The sequence below is a fragment of the Giraffa tippelskirchi genome, chromosome 2 (genome assembly GCF_054371585.1).
Source record: "Giraffa tippelskirchi isolate mGirTip1 chromosome 2, T2T-mGirTip1v1.2.pri, whole genome shotgun sequence".
Lineage (NCBI taxonomy): Eukaryota > Metazoa > Chordata > Mammalia > Artiodactyla > Giraffidae > Giraffa > Giraffa tippelskirchi.
In genome coordinates this window covers 26720170-26737826 of record NC_137276.1, presented here as the reverse complement: position 1 = coordinate 26737826, position 17657 = coordinate 26720170, and the positions used below count along the sequence as shown (strand labels likewise).

At 49.1% G+C, this 17657-nt stretch overlaps 1 protein-coding gene, 1 long non-coding RNA gene and 1 pseudogene across 16 annotated transcripts in view; 1 reads left to right on the top strand and 2 right to left on the bottom strand.

Annotated features, from left to right (window-relative positions):
* Window positions 1–4029: 4029 nt before the first annotated feature.
* On the bottom strand, window positions 4030–7855 carry LOC145527016 (uncharacterized). Its single transcript, XR_014069404.1, has 2 exons — window positions 7657–7855; window positions 4030–6057 (listed from the first exon to the last, which is right to left on the bottom strand). It is a non-coding gene; the product is annotated as an uncharacterized LOC145527016 (long non-coding RNA).
* Window positions 6586–7492, bottom strand: LOC145527014 (large ribosomal subunit protein eL6 pseudogene; annotated as a pseudogene).
* A 124-nt stretch (window positions 7856–7979) lies between the features above and the next one.
* NEURL1 (neuralized E3 ubiquitin protein ligase 1) overlaps window positions 7980–17657 on the top strand; it is a 75188-nt gene continuing 65510 nt past the window's right edge. For 6 of the 15 annotated variants that reach the window (XM_081544054.1, XM_081544115.1, XM_081544014.1 and 3 more), the window contains exons 1-2: window positions 7980–8038; window positions 8428–8629. In XM_081544054.1, the coding sequence (XP_081400180.1) occupies window positions 8545–8629 (85 nt within the window). In that variant the 5' untranslated portion in view covers window positions 7980–8038; window positions 8428–8544. Of the gene's footprint in view, window positions 8063–8096; window positions 8630–17657 lie in introns of those variants that run through there. The other 9 variants (XM_081544061.1, XM_081543993.1, XM_081544152.1 and 6 more) reach the window with 4 other exon arrangements.

Here is a 17657-nt window from a genome sequence, read left to right as displayed (position 1 = left end):
AAATGCTAGGAAATTACATCCACTTGGAGCACTTTTCTTTGAGTTCAGTTTTGTTAATTTTAAATCTATTTTGTGTTCATTAGTGGCCATGTGCTTCCTGACTAACTTCTGGAGAGCTGAGCCAAAGCCCTGGGGAGTTTTAAGGGTCTCATCGGTAGGAGCGGGCTGATTTGGGAACTCGAGGGAGGAAACCTCCCTGGTGACAGGTGTCTTCCTCAGGGTGGCACCTAAAGGAATCCCATTCTGGGGCAGGGATTCGGACTCAGAGCATCCTAGGACTGAAACTCAGTGTTTCACTTGTCAGCTCCTAGTCAAGTATCTTAACGTTCCTAAGCTTCAGGATTTTCATCTTTAAAATGGGGACACTGTTGCTGCTGCTGCTTAATAATAATACCTACTTCACAGGGTTATTACCAGTCTTAAATGAATTAATACAGATGAAATGCTTAGACCAAGACCTTGTATGTGTGACTATGTGCTCCATAAATATCTCCTGTAGGGATATCCCTGGCGGTCCAGTGGTTAAGAATCCGCTTGCCATTGTATGGCACATCCCTGGTTTGGGAAGATTCCACATGTCCTAGGGCAACTAAGCCCACATACCACAACTACTGAGCCCATGTGCCTAGAGTCCATGTTCTGCAACAAGAGAAGCCACTGCAATGAGAAGCCAGCACACTGCAACTAGAGAAAGCCACACTCAGCAACAAAGAGCCAGTGCAGCCATAAACAAACAAACAAACAAACAAATATCATCTGTCAGTATTACCTGAGCCAGTGGCCCTGGGATGAGTCAAGGGATGCTGGACTCCTTTGAAATCACTAAACAAATTTCCCCGATAGGGAGACCTGTGGTCCTCTTTCTGGCATTGCACATTTTTCTTTTTGCTTCTTGCAGGAATCTCCACCTGTCCTTTTGCGTGTGTTAGTCGCTCAGCCATGTCTGATTCTTTGTGACCCCATGGACTGTAGCCCACCAGGCTCCTCGGTCCATGGAGTTTTCCAGGCAAGAATACTGGAGTTGGTAGCCATTCCCTTCTCCAGGGATTGAATCCAGGTCTCCCACATTGCAGGCAGATTCTTTACCATCTGAGCCACGAGGGAAGCCCTTTTAGATACAGTCTTAAGAATGCTTGGCCTCAGGCCTGGATTTTATCCATAGGCACTATAAGTCCAGGACTTAGGCCTATGGGCTTTCTAAGGGTCTACATAAGACTGGGAAAAAAAATCAGTGGCTCCAAATTATGAAAGGAAAATTTTAAAATCAAAATTAAGAAATGTTTACTTAAATGTCTATAAAACAATGTTGTGTCGACCTCATTAATCATTAAACGAGTACTCATAAATATTTCATTATATTTGAAGGTTCCTCTGTGTCTTTTCATAGCTTGATAGCTCATTTCTTTTTAGCATTGACTAATATTCCACGTCTGGAAGTACCACAGTTTATTTATTCATTCATCTACTGAAGGACATTTTGGCTGCCTCCAAGTTTTGGCAATTATGAACAAAATGGTTAAAAACATGCATATGCAGGTTTTTTTGTGGACATAGGTTTTCAATCCCTTTGAGTAAGTATGCAGGAGTACAACTGCTGGATAATATGGTAAGAGGATGGTTAATTTTGTAAGAAACCACCATGCTGTCTTCCAAAGTAGCTGTACTATTTTGTATTCCTACCAGAAATGAATGAGAGTTCCCAGTGTTCCACTTAGTGTTGTCAGTGTTCTGGATTTTGGCCATTCTAATAGTTCTGCAGCAGCAGCATTGTTTTGATTTACGTTTTCCTGATGACATAAGATATGGACCGTCTTTTCAAATACTTATTTGCCATCCGTATATTTTCTTTGGTGAAGTGTCTGTTAAGGTCTTTGGCTCATTTTAAAAATTAAGTTGTTTTCTTATTGTTGAGTTTAAAGTATTTTTTGTATATTTTGGAAAACGGTCCTATTTCAGATATGTCTTTTGCAAATATTTTCTCCCACTGTGTGGTTTGTCTTTTTATTCCCTTGACAGTGTCTTTTGCAGAGCAGAAGATTTAATTTTAATGACATCAAGCTTCTCAGTTATTTCTTTTAGAAAACTTTTTGTTTTATTTTATATTGGAGTAGAGTTGATTAACAATGTTGTGGTAGTTTCAGGTATAACACAAAGTGACCCAGTTATGCATGTACATGTATCTACTTCTTGTCAAGTTCTTTTCCCATTTAGGTTGTCATTAAATAGAGCAAAGTCTCCCATGCTAACAGTAGCAGTAACTGTACTGGAGTTAAGGAAAGCATAGGACAGGCTCCCTCATGGTGTTAGCAAGGAAACTGTATCCCACACAGTGTTAGATGTACAGAGAGTGCTCAAAAGGGTGGCTGGAGCAATGAATGAAGCTGAATCCCACAGCACCTGGAAACAGGGCAGTAAGGTGCCCATTCCATGCTAAGATGGTTAGCATAGACTCCAGTCCTTCAGAGGAAAGACCTGGCCTCAAGGAAAACTGACATAAAGCAAAGGAAAACTTTGTGGCGAAGGTACTGTCGAGGAGGGAACCGGCCAGAAAGGCTGGTCTGGGTATGTCTCTTGGGCTTACTGAGTAGGCTGTATTGATAGGTTGATTCACTGACATTGATTCATTGATTTGTCAAATATTTATTGAGAATCTACTATGTTTCAGGCACTCAGGGATCTCCTATCTAACACATCCAGCCACGCCCTGCAGTTCAGGCAGGACCACTTCTGTCTGTGTTTTCTGACGGTGGTCTGATGATGCTAATGACTATGGGCTGGGCCTCAGAGCTGCCTTGTATCCTAGCCAGGGATGGCTGAGGCTGTTTCCTATTTAAACGCTAGCTTCTCAGCAGGGAGGGCGATGTCAGCTGTTGAAGTTTCAGGGAGCTAAGCTCAGCTTAGATGAACTCCATCTTGTCTGCCCAGTGGGGGACCATCCTGTGGCTTCCTCCGGGCTCAGTCTCAAGGGGTTCAGGGAAGGAAGAAAGGAAGCTCTCAGTCAAATATTTTATTATTTTATCAACATGGAGACTCTTCAAGACTTGAACTGATCCGGGAGCTGTGGAGACTGAGAAAGAAGGGGAGGAGAGAGGCGAACCAGCAGGAGGAGACTGAGCAAGAAGCAACAAGGGCAGAGAGATGGCAGGACAAGGGTGGAACAGGGAAGGGTGGGAAGAAGGGAGAAAGACAGGAGGGAGGGAGGGAGAGAGAGGAAGAGGGAGTAAGAGAAAGGAGCTGGTCAGAAGGGAGAGAAGCAAGGGAGAGAAGGGGCGACGGGGGCCAGAGTTGCTCTGGAACTGTCCCTGGGTCCCTGCCTGGGGTTCCCCCCCTTCTCCTGTGATTGGTGTGAGCATTCACAGCATCCACATGGACACACGTGTACACACAGCCAAACACATATGCACTGACACCCACCCCCTTGGGCAGAGCTTTCAGAATCTACACTGCTGGGGAGGTGGGGTTGCCACGGTGACAGGTGCTGGAGCACCACCTTATGGGTATTAATAGCTTCCATTGAAGCCACCAAAATAGTGACTTCATCCAGATCTTCTTCCTGGCAGGCTCCTTCTCCCTTCTCGCTTCTTAATTGGGGCTGGGAAGGGCCCTCGGGGCCTCAGAGGCCACTTCCCTGCCTCCTGGCAGCCTCTTTGGTGAAGGATGCTTGAAGCCTAAGGGATTCCACCCAATGTCCAGGGGAAGAAGAGTGCTTTGGTTCTTTGCTCCTCTGAGCTGGGTCCAACTACTGTCCCTGCCAGGAAAGGGTTTCTGAGGCACAGGTCCCTTGGAGGGGTCACCCTCAGCTGCTCTGGGTCCCATGCAGCCACACTCACCTCCTCTAGGTCCCTGTCTGGCCAGAGACTTACAGCGAGTTGCCAGTTGACAGCGGTGTCACCCCCCTGCCCCCACACCATAGCACAGAGCTCCTTGGGAAAACTAGGGCCAGTCTAGGGAGATGACATAAGGCAGCGGTCCCCAACCTTTTTGGCACCAGGGACTGGGTTCGTAGAAAACAATTTTTTCACAGATAGGGTGGTGGAATGATTCAAGTACTTTACATTTATTGTGCACTTTATTATTATTACATTGTGATATAGAATGAAATAATTATACAGTTCACCATAATGCAGAATCAGCAGGAGCCCTGAGTTTGTTTTTCTGCAGCTAGATGATCCCATCTGGGGGTGATGGGAGACAGTGACAGTAGGGTTTGTGTTCCTATGAGAATCTAATGCTGCTGCTGATCTGACAGGAGGCGGAGCAAAGGCGGTAATGTGAGGAGGCCCTGTGGTAAAAACAGATGAGACTTCGATTCATCACTCACCACTTGCTCGCCCACCACTCACTTCCTGCCATGCGGCCTGGTTCCTAAAAAGCCATGGACTGATACTGGTCTGTGGACCACTGGTTGGGGACCAATGACGTAGGGTACAAGATTTCAGAGGCATCACACTCAAGCCTGAGCGAGAGCAGGGTGGCTGTTTGTTGCATGATTCTAAGGGCGAGTGCCTCCTTACATTTCATCACACAGGGACGCCTTGCTCGTCTCATCCTAATCTCAGCCTTGTGGATGCTCCCATTATCTCCTCAATCTCTGAGATCAGGGGATGTTTCTGTTCCCATTATCTCCTCAACCTCTGAGATCAGGGGACATTTCTGTCCTACCTTCATTTCCCTGCCTTGGTCCCTAATGCCTCTCGCCCTCCTGTTGCAGCTCCCTGGGGTAAGGCTGTCCTGAGCAGCAGAGCCTCTGGACCCCCTCAGGCAGGCACCAGAGTCTGGTCCCCTAGTATCCCCTTCCCCATGACCTTCTCCATTTCTCCCCTGCTTGGCCCAGAGCCCCAGCTTTAGACCACATGGGACCCATGACATCCCTGCCTCCCTCTACTATGGGGCCTCACCTGTCCCTGTCCCTTCTGCATCCCAGCCCATCCTCCCGAGGAAAGGAAGGAGAGGACAAGCTTCCCTCACAGCCACTGTCGGTAAATCCTACCAAGGGCCTGCACTTCGCACAACCTCCAGGGGAACTAGTCTCATCTATACAGAGTCTTCAGATTTATTCTGATGCCAGCAGCAACCCAGAGTGACCTCATTCCAGCAGGCTTCAGGGGGTATATGAGTGTGTGAGAGTGTGGGTACTTGTGTAGAAGTGAGTGTGTGAGAGAGAGTAAAAGTGTGTGTGCAAATGGATGAGTGTGCTGCCATTCAGAGCCCATGGATTTCTGATGCATGAGTCATCAGCTGGCGTGAGCCTCGGGGAGATACGCCCATAAAAAGACAGCACCCCTGACCTGCCACATCCATTCTGCAGCTGGCTGGGCACGTGATCTTGGGCATCTAAGAGGCTGGGGGCGGAGGAGGGAGCTGTTTTTCCCTCCAGACCCCAGAGAGCAGCTGTCAAGGATATTTCTAGCTCGCCTGGAGTCCCAGACATTTAAGGATGTGATGCCTGCAATGGGGTGGGGGTGGAGGACAGGAGAGGGAAAAAAGGGATGGTTCAGAGGCTTTCCTCCCACGCCTCTTGGTGGAATTTGCCTGGCAGGCAGGGGGATTTGTCCATTTCACAAGCAGTGTTGGACAGTCTGTCATGTACCAGGCACTCTCTTGGAGACTGGTGACATCATGGTGAATGGAGTTGACCTGCTCGCTCCACTGACTTTGTGGGGAGGTAGACCATAAACCAGGGGGGAAAGTCTACTTTCAAATTAATTCCAGAAGATAACACAGAGTAATGGTATGGAGCGTAACTGAGAGTGGTGGGGGTTCTCTGGTTGGGCTGGTCAGGGAAGGTCAGGAGTTGATACATGAACTGTGCTTGAATAATGAGGAGCTGTCACATGGAGACTTGCAGAAAGAACCACCCAGAAGAGGATGGATGAGATGCCCGAAGCCAGCCCGTGTCCTTGCTGGATTCTGGATCAGAGTTGTTGAAGCCAGTCAGGGAGCTAGAGGTGACAGAATAGGAAGGCAGATTCTCTCTCCCAGCAGAACCTTGGCTCATCTTCTAGCCCTGACCAGACAGGGAGAAGGATAGTACTGTAAACTACATGGGAAAATAATCTGAAAAAGAATGGACATATGTATATGTATAACTGAATCACTTTGCTATGCACTTGAAACTAACACAACATTGTAAATGAATTATACTCAAAAAAACAAAAAACCAAAGGCAAGGAGAAGAAGATGCCCCCATGTCCAAGTAGGAGATGACTCCCTTCCCTTCCTGCAGGTCCTAGTATCAGAGCTGAGCTTCAGGATGGATGAGTCATGTGAACAGGTGACTTGTTGAAGGCCCTTTCCTCCAGGAAGCTTTCTTTGACTGCTGCAAGCCACAGAGGCCCCTACCTCTTGGAGCTGACGGAACCACTCAGTTCAGAGTTGGTGATTCTCTGACAGTTTGTTCCTGAGATTTGTTCCCGAGGCTTGGCCCTCCATCCAGTCTTCTAGGTCTAGTCTGTGTTCATCTAAAGGCTCCCAAAGCCTTTTTGTGTCCAGTAACTGAACAGCCTGGGGTTCTTGTTCTGAGCCTTTGTCCCAGTGCCCCTTGGAGCTGACTGAGAGCAAAGGGTCAGGTGCTGGGTGGGATTCTTTGTTTTTTGAAATGGACAAGTTATTTAATTAGGTTCTTTGTAAGAAGTTCAGAACACTACTTTGTGAGGATGAATTCCATTTGTGAGAGTAAACACAGAGTGCAGGTAGCCCTGGAGCTGAGGGACAGCTTTGATTCTTTGCAGAATTTGTGAGTCCACAGCTTTCTGATCAACCTTGCGCTGCTCCGTAATCTCCTATTTCTCTCTGTGTTGAAGATCTCACCCTCTGGGTGTCTGGGCTAATGCAGCTTCTTCTTCTTGAAGTAAGCGTCAGTGAGATGTTCTGGGATTTTCACACCACTGATATCGATTTTGGTGGAGGTGGCAATGACAAATTTCTGGTGTGTGCTATGCAGAGGAACTCAATTGAGGGACAGAGGAGGCCCAGTCACAAGTAACCAGCCACTGCCCAGATGCTTCAGGAAAATGACCCTCTTTCCTCTGTGGTGCCCTGTGAGGATGATCAGAATAGTCCTGGGAGTGATGCTGCTGGCACGCAGCTTTCTTACATGCTTATTGAAGGGTTTTCTACCGTGACTCAACAGCTTCTGAGGCACGCCTTCAGTAGGGTAATATCTAGGCATTTTGTGAAGTTTGACCACTCAGGTACCACCATTTTTGTCGCCACCAACTGGTTTTGTGACAGTAGCAAGAACCCGAACCTTCTTTTTTTTTTCGACCTTGGATTTAGCTGCTGAATACTGTCTCTTGTACAAGGCCTTCCTGGAGTACATAGCTGATGGCAATATCTGCCAATTCCTCTGACTAGGACAGGGTTTCAGCTGCAGCGGGGCTTTCCCTTCTTAACCTTCTTCATCTTTTTAGCCTTGTCGCCAACATCAGTCTTCTTGGTTTCAGGTTTTTTTCTCCTTAGTATCTGGTTTCTCAGCCTTTTCAACCGCCATCTTGCAAGATGGGAAAGAGTGGGTGGGATTCCTAATCTCACTTCATTTATTCAGTCATCCATCCACTTCTGGAGCTTTTATTGTATGGTAGGCACTGTACCTGCTACTAGAGAAATCGGAAATGAGAGTTACTTTGTCCCGGGCCTGGTATCCAGGGAGCTCACCTTTCGTACTGTATGGTTTCTCTTGTTTTCAAGACCAAGCGCCACTGTTGGTGAGGGGAATAAACCCAACCCTTGGAGCCCCAATCTCTGTCTGATATTTGACCCCTATCTGCTCCCCCGCCAGACCAAGAAGGGCTAGTGACTGCCGGGAACGTCGCGCGCCCGGCGCCACATCTGGCTGAGCGGGCGCGCGCGTGTCACTAAGACGCTCATTCACCGGCACAGCTGTCACCATAACAACCGGAGCGAGGGAATCCTGGCGACGGCTGGGGGCGGGGGCGGCGGTCGCGCGGGGGACCCGGCGGGGGCGGGAGCGCGGCGTTGGGGGCGAGGGGGAGACCCACCACCGCGAGAGCGCCCAGCACACCCTGCGCTCCTCGGAGCCCCGCTCCATGTCGAGCCGCCGGCGGGAGGGCACCACGCGCGTCGCCGCCTCGGTCGTCCCCGCGGGCGGGGACCCAGCCGGCCGCCAAGCCGCCGAGCCTTCGGGCAGGCCGAGCCGCTGAGCGCCCGCGTCGAAAGCCCTGACTCTATGGCCCCGGGGAAGCGTGCCGGAGCCACCAGCAGGAACCCGAGCGCCCTCGGGAGGAAGAAGGGAGCCCCGGGCGCCGCCGGCCCTGGCCCAGGGGCGCGCCCGCCGCGAAAAATGGCAGGCAGGTAGCCGGCTCGCGCGAGGAATCCCCGCGGCGGGCAGGACCCGCCGAGAACCGCGGAGCCTAGACACAGGGAGGAGAGGAGCCGCCCGCCCGCCCCCCGCCGCAGCCCCACCAGGGCCCTCCCCCGGCGGCGCGCGCGCCCGCGCGCTCACACACTAGGACACCGTACCTCAGCTCCTGCCCAGCCTCGCCTGGCCCCTGCGAGTGCTGAACCCTACTGGGACCGGATGCCATGGGTAACAACTTCGCCAGTATCCCCTCTCTGCCCCGAGGAAACCCGAGCCGGGCGCCGCGGGCCCACCCGCAAAGCCTCAAAGGTAAGGCTCCCCCCGGGCCGGGCTCAGCTGGCAGACTCGGATGCAGGTGGAGGGGCAGGGAGAGGTGGAGAGGTGTGGTTGGGAAGGCCGGACAGGTGCCACCTGTTGTGCGTCTTTGGAGGCGGGAGATGCACCTCTGGCCATTGGGGGTGCGCTGGAGGTGGGGGGCTGCCGGTGATGATGGCGAAAATCAGAGAGGATGGCGTTCCGTGGGGTCTACGCAGTTCTCCCAGCTACACCAGAAACGTCACTGGAGTCCCCTCAGGCCGTGGTGCTAGGCGAGTGTGCCGGGGTGAGGAAGGGCATTTGCCCGGTGGATGGGGAAGCGTGGCAGGATGCTCAGGCCGGCCAGCTGTGCTTCCCAAGAGAAGTACCACGGTCTTCTTTTTCATCTGCCCATGGCTGGAGAGGTGATGGCTGGAAACACTAGTTACCTTTCCGATTGGAGGGTCTTACAAATACAGGGCCGAATAATAACAGCCTGGAAGAAGGGACCAGAGCTGGTGGCCTCTGGAGTCCTCTGCAGCTACTGACTTTTTGTATCCACTGAATCAGCTTGGTTTCTGGTTCCCCAAAGGCTAGATGTCCAGTCAGAACTCTAGAAAGGATGGGCTGAGAGCCTTGACAGATCTCAAGGTTTTTGCTTTCTTAAGTCCACCAACCTACTCAGCACCCTCAGGGAGGTGCCAGGCCCTGTTCTTTGTTTTACCTCTTCAGTGCTGTCTCTGACCTTTTGAAGACTCACCTGGGCCTTCCCAGGCCCTCAGAGCCCACTGATTCCCTTCAGAAAGCTCCTGTTCGATCATCCTGAAAACCGGCCAACACTGACTGGGCATTCGGATGACTAAGTGAGGAAGGGAAGGTCTTGGGCAAGTTTACAAAGAACTTTCACAAATACCTTTTCAAATGAGCAAGGAAACTGCTCTGCATAGTGCTCAGAGCTCGTCATACCCATTTCACAGTTGAGGAGAACCAATGCTTGTTTCAGGATCCCAAAGCTAGAGGGGCAGAGCTAGACTGCAGACCTGTATCTTCTGTCTTGTAATGCTACCCTCTCTTTTGCTGGACAGTTAACCTTCAGAACTTGGGGAGAGGAGAAGAGACAGGACCACCATCCTGCATTCTAACCCCGACACTTTCAAAACCATCTCTCACTCACCTTGGGCACATCAATGGGTTTGTTGTGTCTTTCTGAAAATTAATATGGTGGCACACGTCAAACCCTTTTAAAATATCATTTTCATTGGCCTTGTGATTCTGCCTGCAGAATCGATCCTAAAGAAATGGAGATGAAGGCCAATACTTGTACATGAGCCTAGGATGCTATGGCAGTGTTGTTTGTACTAGAAAACAATCTAAATGCCATGTAATCATGGTGAATCCTCTTGGTGGAGTATTATGCAACCTTTAAAATAGTATTTTTGAAGAACATTTGATCACTTGAGAAAATGCTCACAGCAGCATAATGACAGTTGTAAGAAGCAGTGGCAAAGCTGTATAAACAGTAGAGCCCAATTTTGTTAAAATGTTATGGATGCCCCTCCCCCACGGAAATCAAGCAACCTTGGAAAGAAAGTTTCCAAAAGGTTAACCGTGGTTTCCTCTGGGTAATGAGATCGTATTAGAGTTTTTCTTTTCTTTTTAGTATTTTCCTCTTTTCTAACATTTCTACAGTAAGCAAATATTAATTTTAATCATCAGAAATAAGCTGTAAGTATTGCATGTATGATGACTTTCTGAGCATTGAAAACAGATTCCTAATGATGGTGGAACCTGTGTTTGTCATCCAGTTCAATGGTCTCTCTTACAAGGGAGTGAAATGAGGGGAAGGGAGAATGATTTGCCCATTTACTCAGTGGGCCAGTCAAGAGAAGGTGGCAAAGTCAGGCTGAGTCCTTCAAGGGCAGAAGTTAGCTGGGGGCCAGTGAGCTGACTTGGCGCTGGAATGCTCATCAATTACTCTGAGAAGGCTGTGTTGCATCCATGACCCTAGGGAAACCCAGAGAAGGCTTCCATAATCGCACCCCTTTTAATCTACAGTTTGGGCTTGTAGGGAGGTGAAGTCTCTGGGGTTGGAGTCTTGGACAAGGGAGGGAATGGGCAGGAGAGGGTCTGAGGCCCTCCTATCTCCCTGCTCCCACCCTAGCCTCCTCCTCTGCTTGACTCCCCCCATCTCCACCTGTCTGGCCTGAGAAAGTCGCTTTGTGCTGCCTCCCTGATTTATAGGGATCAGTTCTCATTCAGTGGGAGTAAATGGGGGAGAAATTCTCCCCACCCCAGCAGTCTCCCTCCCCTGTCGATCTCCCTTCTGGCTTGGTTTTCCAGTATCCATTCTCCCCTGTCCCTAACTACACACCTACAGGAGGGGCCATGAGAATTTTGGTTCTGCTCCTTCTGAGCCTGAGATGAAGGATTAGAGCATGCCATGAAGGCTGACTGTGGGTCTTTTCCGTCCTTTGTCTGGGGTCTCCTGATTCGGCTTCTCAGCCTGACTTTTCCCCATCCTAAGAGAACCATCAATTTTATTCTGTGATTGTTTTAATGTTCACTCCATGTTCCTTTCTAACTATATCAGCATTGACCTAGGGGTCTTCTCTGATACATCAACGTCATCTATTTTATTGGTATGACCTTGATAATGACTGTGATTCTAAGACTGTCCACCCCAAATTTTGCTTTGTACTCACCCAGAGTTTCAACTCTGCTTCTTATTAGTGTCCATCCAGAAATTTACTGGGGGCAGGGAACTCTTGATTGTTTTTTCTCCTTCCATAATTGCCATCTATTGATTTCTCACTATTTTAATTAAAACAACCATAAAGGACCTAGCATAATAGGGACCCTGGGACTCATTAGAGAGCTAAGGTTGGTCTGGCTGTCAGGCTGACATGAAATGAGGCTCGTCCATCACCTGTCAGGTGGTAGACTTTGGTCTTCCTGAAGACACCCTGACCTCACTCCACTGCTGGTGATTCCCACTGGGGTCTGAACAGTGTTGGTCTAGGAGTGTCCAGGGGAGAGGTCCAAGGTATAGATCCAGGATAAGGACCAAAAGACAGTTATGAAGAGCTGATTATGTGCCTGGGTCAGGGGTGAGGGCTTGTGACATCCCTGGACATTCACAGAGTGATCTAGTTGATAAGGTGGGGCTGAGGGAAAGGATAGCATCAAATACTTGTTTGGATTGTTGAAATCCCAGATATGTGTGGGCAGAGGTCAGAAATGGGGAATCAGGGAAGAATTTGAGTTGGACATGGAAGGAACTGTAGAAATTGGATAGATGGCAAGGGGTGCAGTGGGAGTCCTAAGTATGGACAGGAGGGTAGGGCAAGGGGCGTGCAGCAAAGGCTTGGGGCAGGATGAGTAAATGTGTGTATATATTCTCAGTGATGGGCCCAGGGTGACTGGAGTAGGGGATTCATGCTTTATGGAGACAGATACAGAGAACAGAGATCTTAATCCTTCCCTATCTCTTTCTGAGTCCCTGCCTACTTGGTGCTTAGTATTGGGGGAAAGGTAACTAGGAAAGCCTTCGGGGAGGCTTTCCTCCAACTCAGTCCACGTGGTCACCCATAGATGGGGATTGGAAAGCCCACCTCCTGTCATTTTTTTTTATTGTGGTAAAATTCACATGACATAAAATTCACCATTTTAACATTTTAAATTAAGTGGCATCTAGTACATTCACAATATTGTGAATGTAGTTCCAGAACATTTTCATCACCCCAGAAGGGAAGCCTGTGCCCGTGAAGCAGTCACTCCTTATTACTCCCTCTCCTGAATCCCTGGCAACCACTAGTCTCCTTTCTGTCTTTATGCATTTGCCCACACTGGACATTTCCCTTAGATGGACTCATAGTACATTTGTTCTTTCGTGTCTGGCTCTTTTCACTTAGCATAATGTTTTCAAGGTTCATCCATGTCGTAACATGTACCTTCTTTCCTTTTGGTGGCTGAATAACATTCCATTGTGTAGATTTGCCACATTTTGTTTATGTACTTCCCAGCTGATGGCTATTTAGATTGTTCCACCTTTTGGTTATTGTGAATTTTGTGCTGTGAAGATTTGTGTTTAAGTTTTTGTTTGAACACCTCTTTTCGGTTCTTTTGGGTCTGTACCACGGAGTGAGCCTTCCATCTTTTCAAAGCTAGTGCTTTTGCATTGGACATTTGACAAAGCCACTGGTTGTGACAGATGTAGGGGGATCATCCCCTTCCGGCTTTGGCTGGGAGTTGCACCCGCCAGACACCTGTTGTCTTCAGAGTCTCTTTTCTGTGGTGGCCGTGGCTCCTGGCAGGCAGAGGGAGGAGCGTCTAAGGTTGGCCAAGGAGCTTTGACTCTTTGAGGTGGACCAGAGTGAGCTACAGGAATTTGTCTGTCAGACTCTCAACCTCCTCACTGCTCTGGGGTGGGGTTGGGGGGTGCACTTGCCTAGGACAAGGTCCTAGCCATTTTTGAGCCTTCACAGCCTTGCTGGTACTTCCCCCATCTGGGTCCCCAGCCCAGGTATTGCAGTAGCTGACCCCTCTGCCTCTCATTCCTCCTTTGATGCTGCCAGAGGGATCCTCCTAAAGTATTCCTTTCATCTTGGCCCTCTCTTATCAATAATCTTCAATGTCATGACCCAGACTGCCATAATCGGAAATTCAAGGCCTCCATTCTTTGGCCAACCCACAGATATTCCCACAGCCCTTATCTGGGCTCCTTACTTGGCTGTCATGACACTTGCAGGTTAGGTTAGCTCATCTGTCCACCCCCCAGCCTTGCAGCAGACAGACTTAGCATGGTGAAGGGGTGGGGGCTGGCGGCCTCCTCTGCCACGCCAAGACTTCAGAGAGCTGAGTTGAGATAGCCCCCATGTTGAACCTGGGGCATCTGTCCTGCACACCCTGTTGGGTTTTTATTTAGTCTGACCTTTGAATTCTGTATTGTTCACCATAACAGTAACGTTTATAAGAGCCACCATGTGTTGGGTGGTTATTGCGTGCCTAGTGCTTCCGTGTAGATTATTTCTGAGGGGGGAGCTATCATTGTCACCATTTTATAGATGGGGAAAGAGAGGCTTAGAGAAGTTAAATAGCTAATCCCAGACCGCACAGTTTGTAATTGATGGAGCTGGGATTCAAACCCAGGTCTCTCTGACTTTAGAGTTCACTCTTGCGACCACTATACATTTTGCCCCCATAGAGTTCACTTTTGGTGGGCTCTGTCTTCCACTGTATTAGAGAAACTGAGGAGCAGTCTCCTGGCCTCTGGACAGGGCCCCAGAAGAGGGAAAGAGAGTACCATGGGGTTCTTGATGCTCCTTTCCAGCCCCCGCCTCCCCCCCTTCCACCTCCTCTGCAGAGATTTTAGCCTTGTAGACCCATCAGCCATTCAGTCATCAGACACTTTCAAGGGAACTTTCTGTTCCTTTGGGCCAGTGTTTCTCAAAGTGAGGTTTTTCTCCCGCCTGCATCAGCATCAACTGAAAACACATCTAAAATGCAGGTTTCCAGCCCCTAGGCCAGACCAACTGTCTCAGAATACCTTGGTGATGGAGCCCCCAAACCTGCATATTTAACAGGAGCCCCAGGTCATTCTGATATACCTCAGAGTCTGAGAACTATCAAGGCTGTGGGACCTCAGGACAGGCCCATTCTGGTATTCTTGGAGTTAGTGAAATCAGGCTTCCCAGAGGAGAGGAGCCTGAAGTTGGATGGAGATTTGGAATGGGACGTTCAAGGGTATCTTGGTGAGGGCATGGAGGCAAAGGCACAGAAGCAGGAAAATACAAGGTGCTGGCAGAGACAATGAGCTGGGATGTGAGACCCACAGTGGGGAGATGAACGGGTCAATCTTTGAAGATAGACTGAGGCCAGGTCTTGTAGGGCCTCGGATGCCAGAATGAGTTTGGGTTGATCCTGTCGGCAGTAGGAGCTGTGGGTAGCTTTTGAGCAAATGAATGTAGTGATTTCCTTTAAAGTGCAGCATCAGCAGAGAAGAGGGGAGGAGCAAATGAAGCATCTTGAGCTGCTGGGAGGTTAATGGAGCTAAAGGGCTTCTGTCCTAGGCCAAGCTGAAAGGGCTGGGTGGGACAGCCAAGCTGACGGCCTCATCTAGGCTTCCCGTGGGTGAATCTGGAAGCATTTCTGACCAATGGCTATGGCCAGGAAGGCTCTTATTCATCAGAAGAAAAAAAGGATTTTTAAGAAGTGTGAGACCTGATGCTTGGCACTATGCTGGGTGCATTCTTGTAGGTTAATTCATTTAATCATTCAGTAAGTGGAAAGTAGGTGGTATTATTCACATTTTATAGGCGAGAAAACTGAGACTCATGTGTTCTAAGAGTGCTGTCCAGAATAGGAAATGGCAGAACTGGAATTTTTATCTAGGACACCAAAGTCCATGAGGGAGAAAATTAGCCTTGGGGGGAATTTCTGCATATTGGGACTTTCTTCTCCCTGAGCCTCTGGGATGACAAGTGCCTAGTTCTAATGTGTTCTCAATGTGTACATTGAGGTCCAGGCATTAGCTCTAAATCAGAGCCAAAGATGGTGGTGGTCTGGGCACCATCAGAGCAGTAACAGAGGAGGAAGAGGTGGGAGGAAGGAGGACAGGAGTGGGGCACTGCCCAGGGCATGCTAGGGCTGCTTCCACCTGGGTGTGCCAGCTGCCTGGGCCCATTTCCTGTTGGTCTGTGACTCTCTCACTCCTGGTCCTGCACACCCAGGGGCTGGAAGCCGAGGGGCTGCTCCTCACTGAGCTGGTTGCTTTGGCAACCCTGAGTAGGATGTGAGTGGTCTCCTTGGTAACGCCTGGGAAAACTGCCTGCAGGGCTGGAGGGAAGTGGACTGGCCAGTGGTCAGGCTGGGTGGCACAGGCAGAGCTGGGCCAGGCCGCTGAGACTCCAGGCGCGTGGGGAGGGTCTGGCTTGTGGAATAGCCGGGGCAGCCTGTTGGCCATTCCGCAGCAAGCCAGAGTCCAGGGGCCTTGGGGGCCTGAAGGTCTGCCTGGTGAGACCAGAGGCACTAATGGACCAGCCCAGGAAGTGGGAGGAGATGACGGTGAGGGCAGGCAGTGAGGAGAATATAGCTTCTGGATGACAGATCCAGCTACAGGGTTTATTAAAAGATGTTTATCAGAGGTCATTACGCAGATCCTGCTGCTTTAGGAAATGAGCAGGTGCTGATGTCTGTGGGGCAGGTTGGAGAGAGAAACAGGCCTCAGAGAGGAGGAGGAGTCACCGGAAGGCAGGTGGGAGGCTTCGGCTTTCTCTCTGCTCTGGCTGCAGGTCTAAGGGTAGGCAGGGCTCTGCGCTGGGCTCTGGAACTGAAGTTCTCCTAGGGTGAGAGTTGGGTTCCAAGGATACTGTGATGGCAAGGGCTCATTCTGTTGTTTAACAAACACAGACTAAGCATCAGTGATGAGGCAGCTGTTCTCCTGGGCTTGAGGATATGGTAGAGCACAAAAAGATGAGGGCTTGCTGCCATGGAGCTCCTCTTCCAGTCGGGGAGTTAGCTCAGAACAAGAACAGCAAATGAACAAATGAATCAGAATATGATAGCAATTACTCACATGTTATGTGCCAGAGACTGTGCTAAGCTGTTTATACCTATTATCCCCTTTAACCTTTAAAACAGTCATGTGAAGTAAGTATGATTATTATCCCCATTTATATATGCATAGATGGGCTTCCCTGGTGGCTCAGACAATAAAGAATCCCCCTGCAATTTGGGAGACCTGGGTTCGATCCCTGGGTTGGGAAGATCCCCCGGAGGAGGTCATGGCAACCCACGCTAGTATTCTTGCCTGGAGAATCCTCAAGGACAGAGGAGCCTGGCAGGCTATAGTCCATGGACTTGCAAAGAGTCGAACACAACTGAGCGACTAAGCACAGCACATAGATGCATAAACTGAGGCTCAGAAAGGTTAAGTAACTTGCCCGAGCTCACATGGTTGGTGTGAGGTGGAGCTGGGATTCTAGCCAAGATCTCTTTGACTTTGGCCCTACAACTCTTAAAAAAAAAACAACCCACACCTTTTCATTTAGAACAGTTTTAGATTTACAGAATTATTGCAAAATAGGAGAGTTTCCACGTAGCCCATGTCCAGTTTCCTTCATTATTAACATCTTACATTAGTATGGAACATTTGTGACATTAATGAACCAATACTGAAAATGGTTCTTAACTGATGTCTGTACTTTACTCTGATTTCTTCAGTTTTCCCCCATGTTCTTTTTCTGTACCAGGCTCCCATCCAAGATGCCACATTATATTTTTAGCTACTACATTTTACATATACAGTTGTGTTTTCTTAGGCTCCTCTTGGTTGTGACAGTTTCTCATACGTTTCTTGTTTTGGATGACCTTGACAGTTTTGAGGAGTGTTGGTTAGATATTTTGCAGACTGTCCTTTCACTGGAATTTGTCTGATATTCTCATGATTAGACTATGGTTATAGGTTTTGGAGAGAAAGACCATAGTGGTGAAGTCCCATTTTAATTGCCTCGTATGAACAGTACGTGTCATCAACATGACTCATCACTGTGGCTGTGGACCTTGATCACAGGCTGAGGTAGAGCTTGTCAGGCTTCTTCACTGTGAAGCTGAGGTGCACTTTCCTCTCCTCCATCTTGCACTCTTTGAAAAGAAGTCCTCTGTGCAGCCCACACTAGAGGCAGAGAGTTGTGCTCTACCCCTGGAGGCTGGGGCACTATTTTAACTGTTCTGTCAACTCTTTCTTTAGTTTCTTGTCTTTGTTGTTCAGTGGCTTAATTGTGTCTGACTCTTTGCGACCCCATGGACTGCAGCACGCCAGGCTTCCCTGTCCTTTACCATCTCTAAGTTTCTTACACAAGCACTAATATTTGGATAAGGGCTGTGAAAGAGAAGACTGGGAACTTGGGGGAACGTGAAATGACCAGGGAAGTGATCTGAAAATGAGTAGGGGTTGGCTTTGTGTTCCTAGGGGCAGGAGTGCTCCTGCCATGTTGGGTGTGTAACTATTCACTTAGCATCCCTGACCCCTGCCCATTAAATGTCA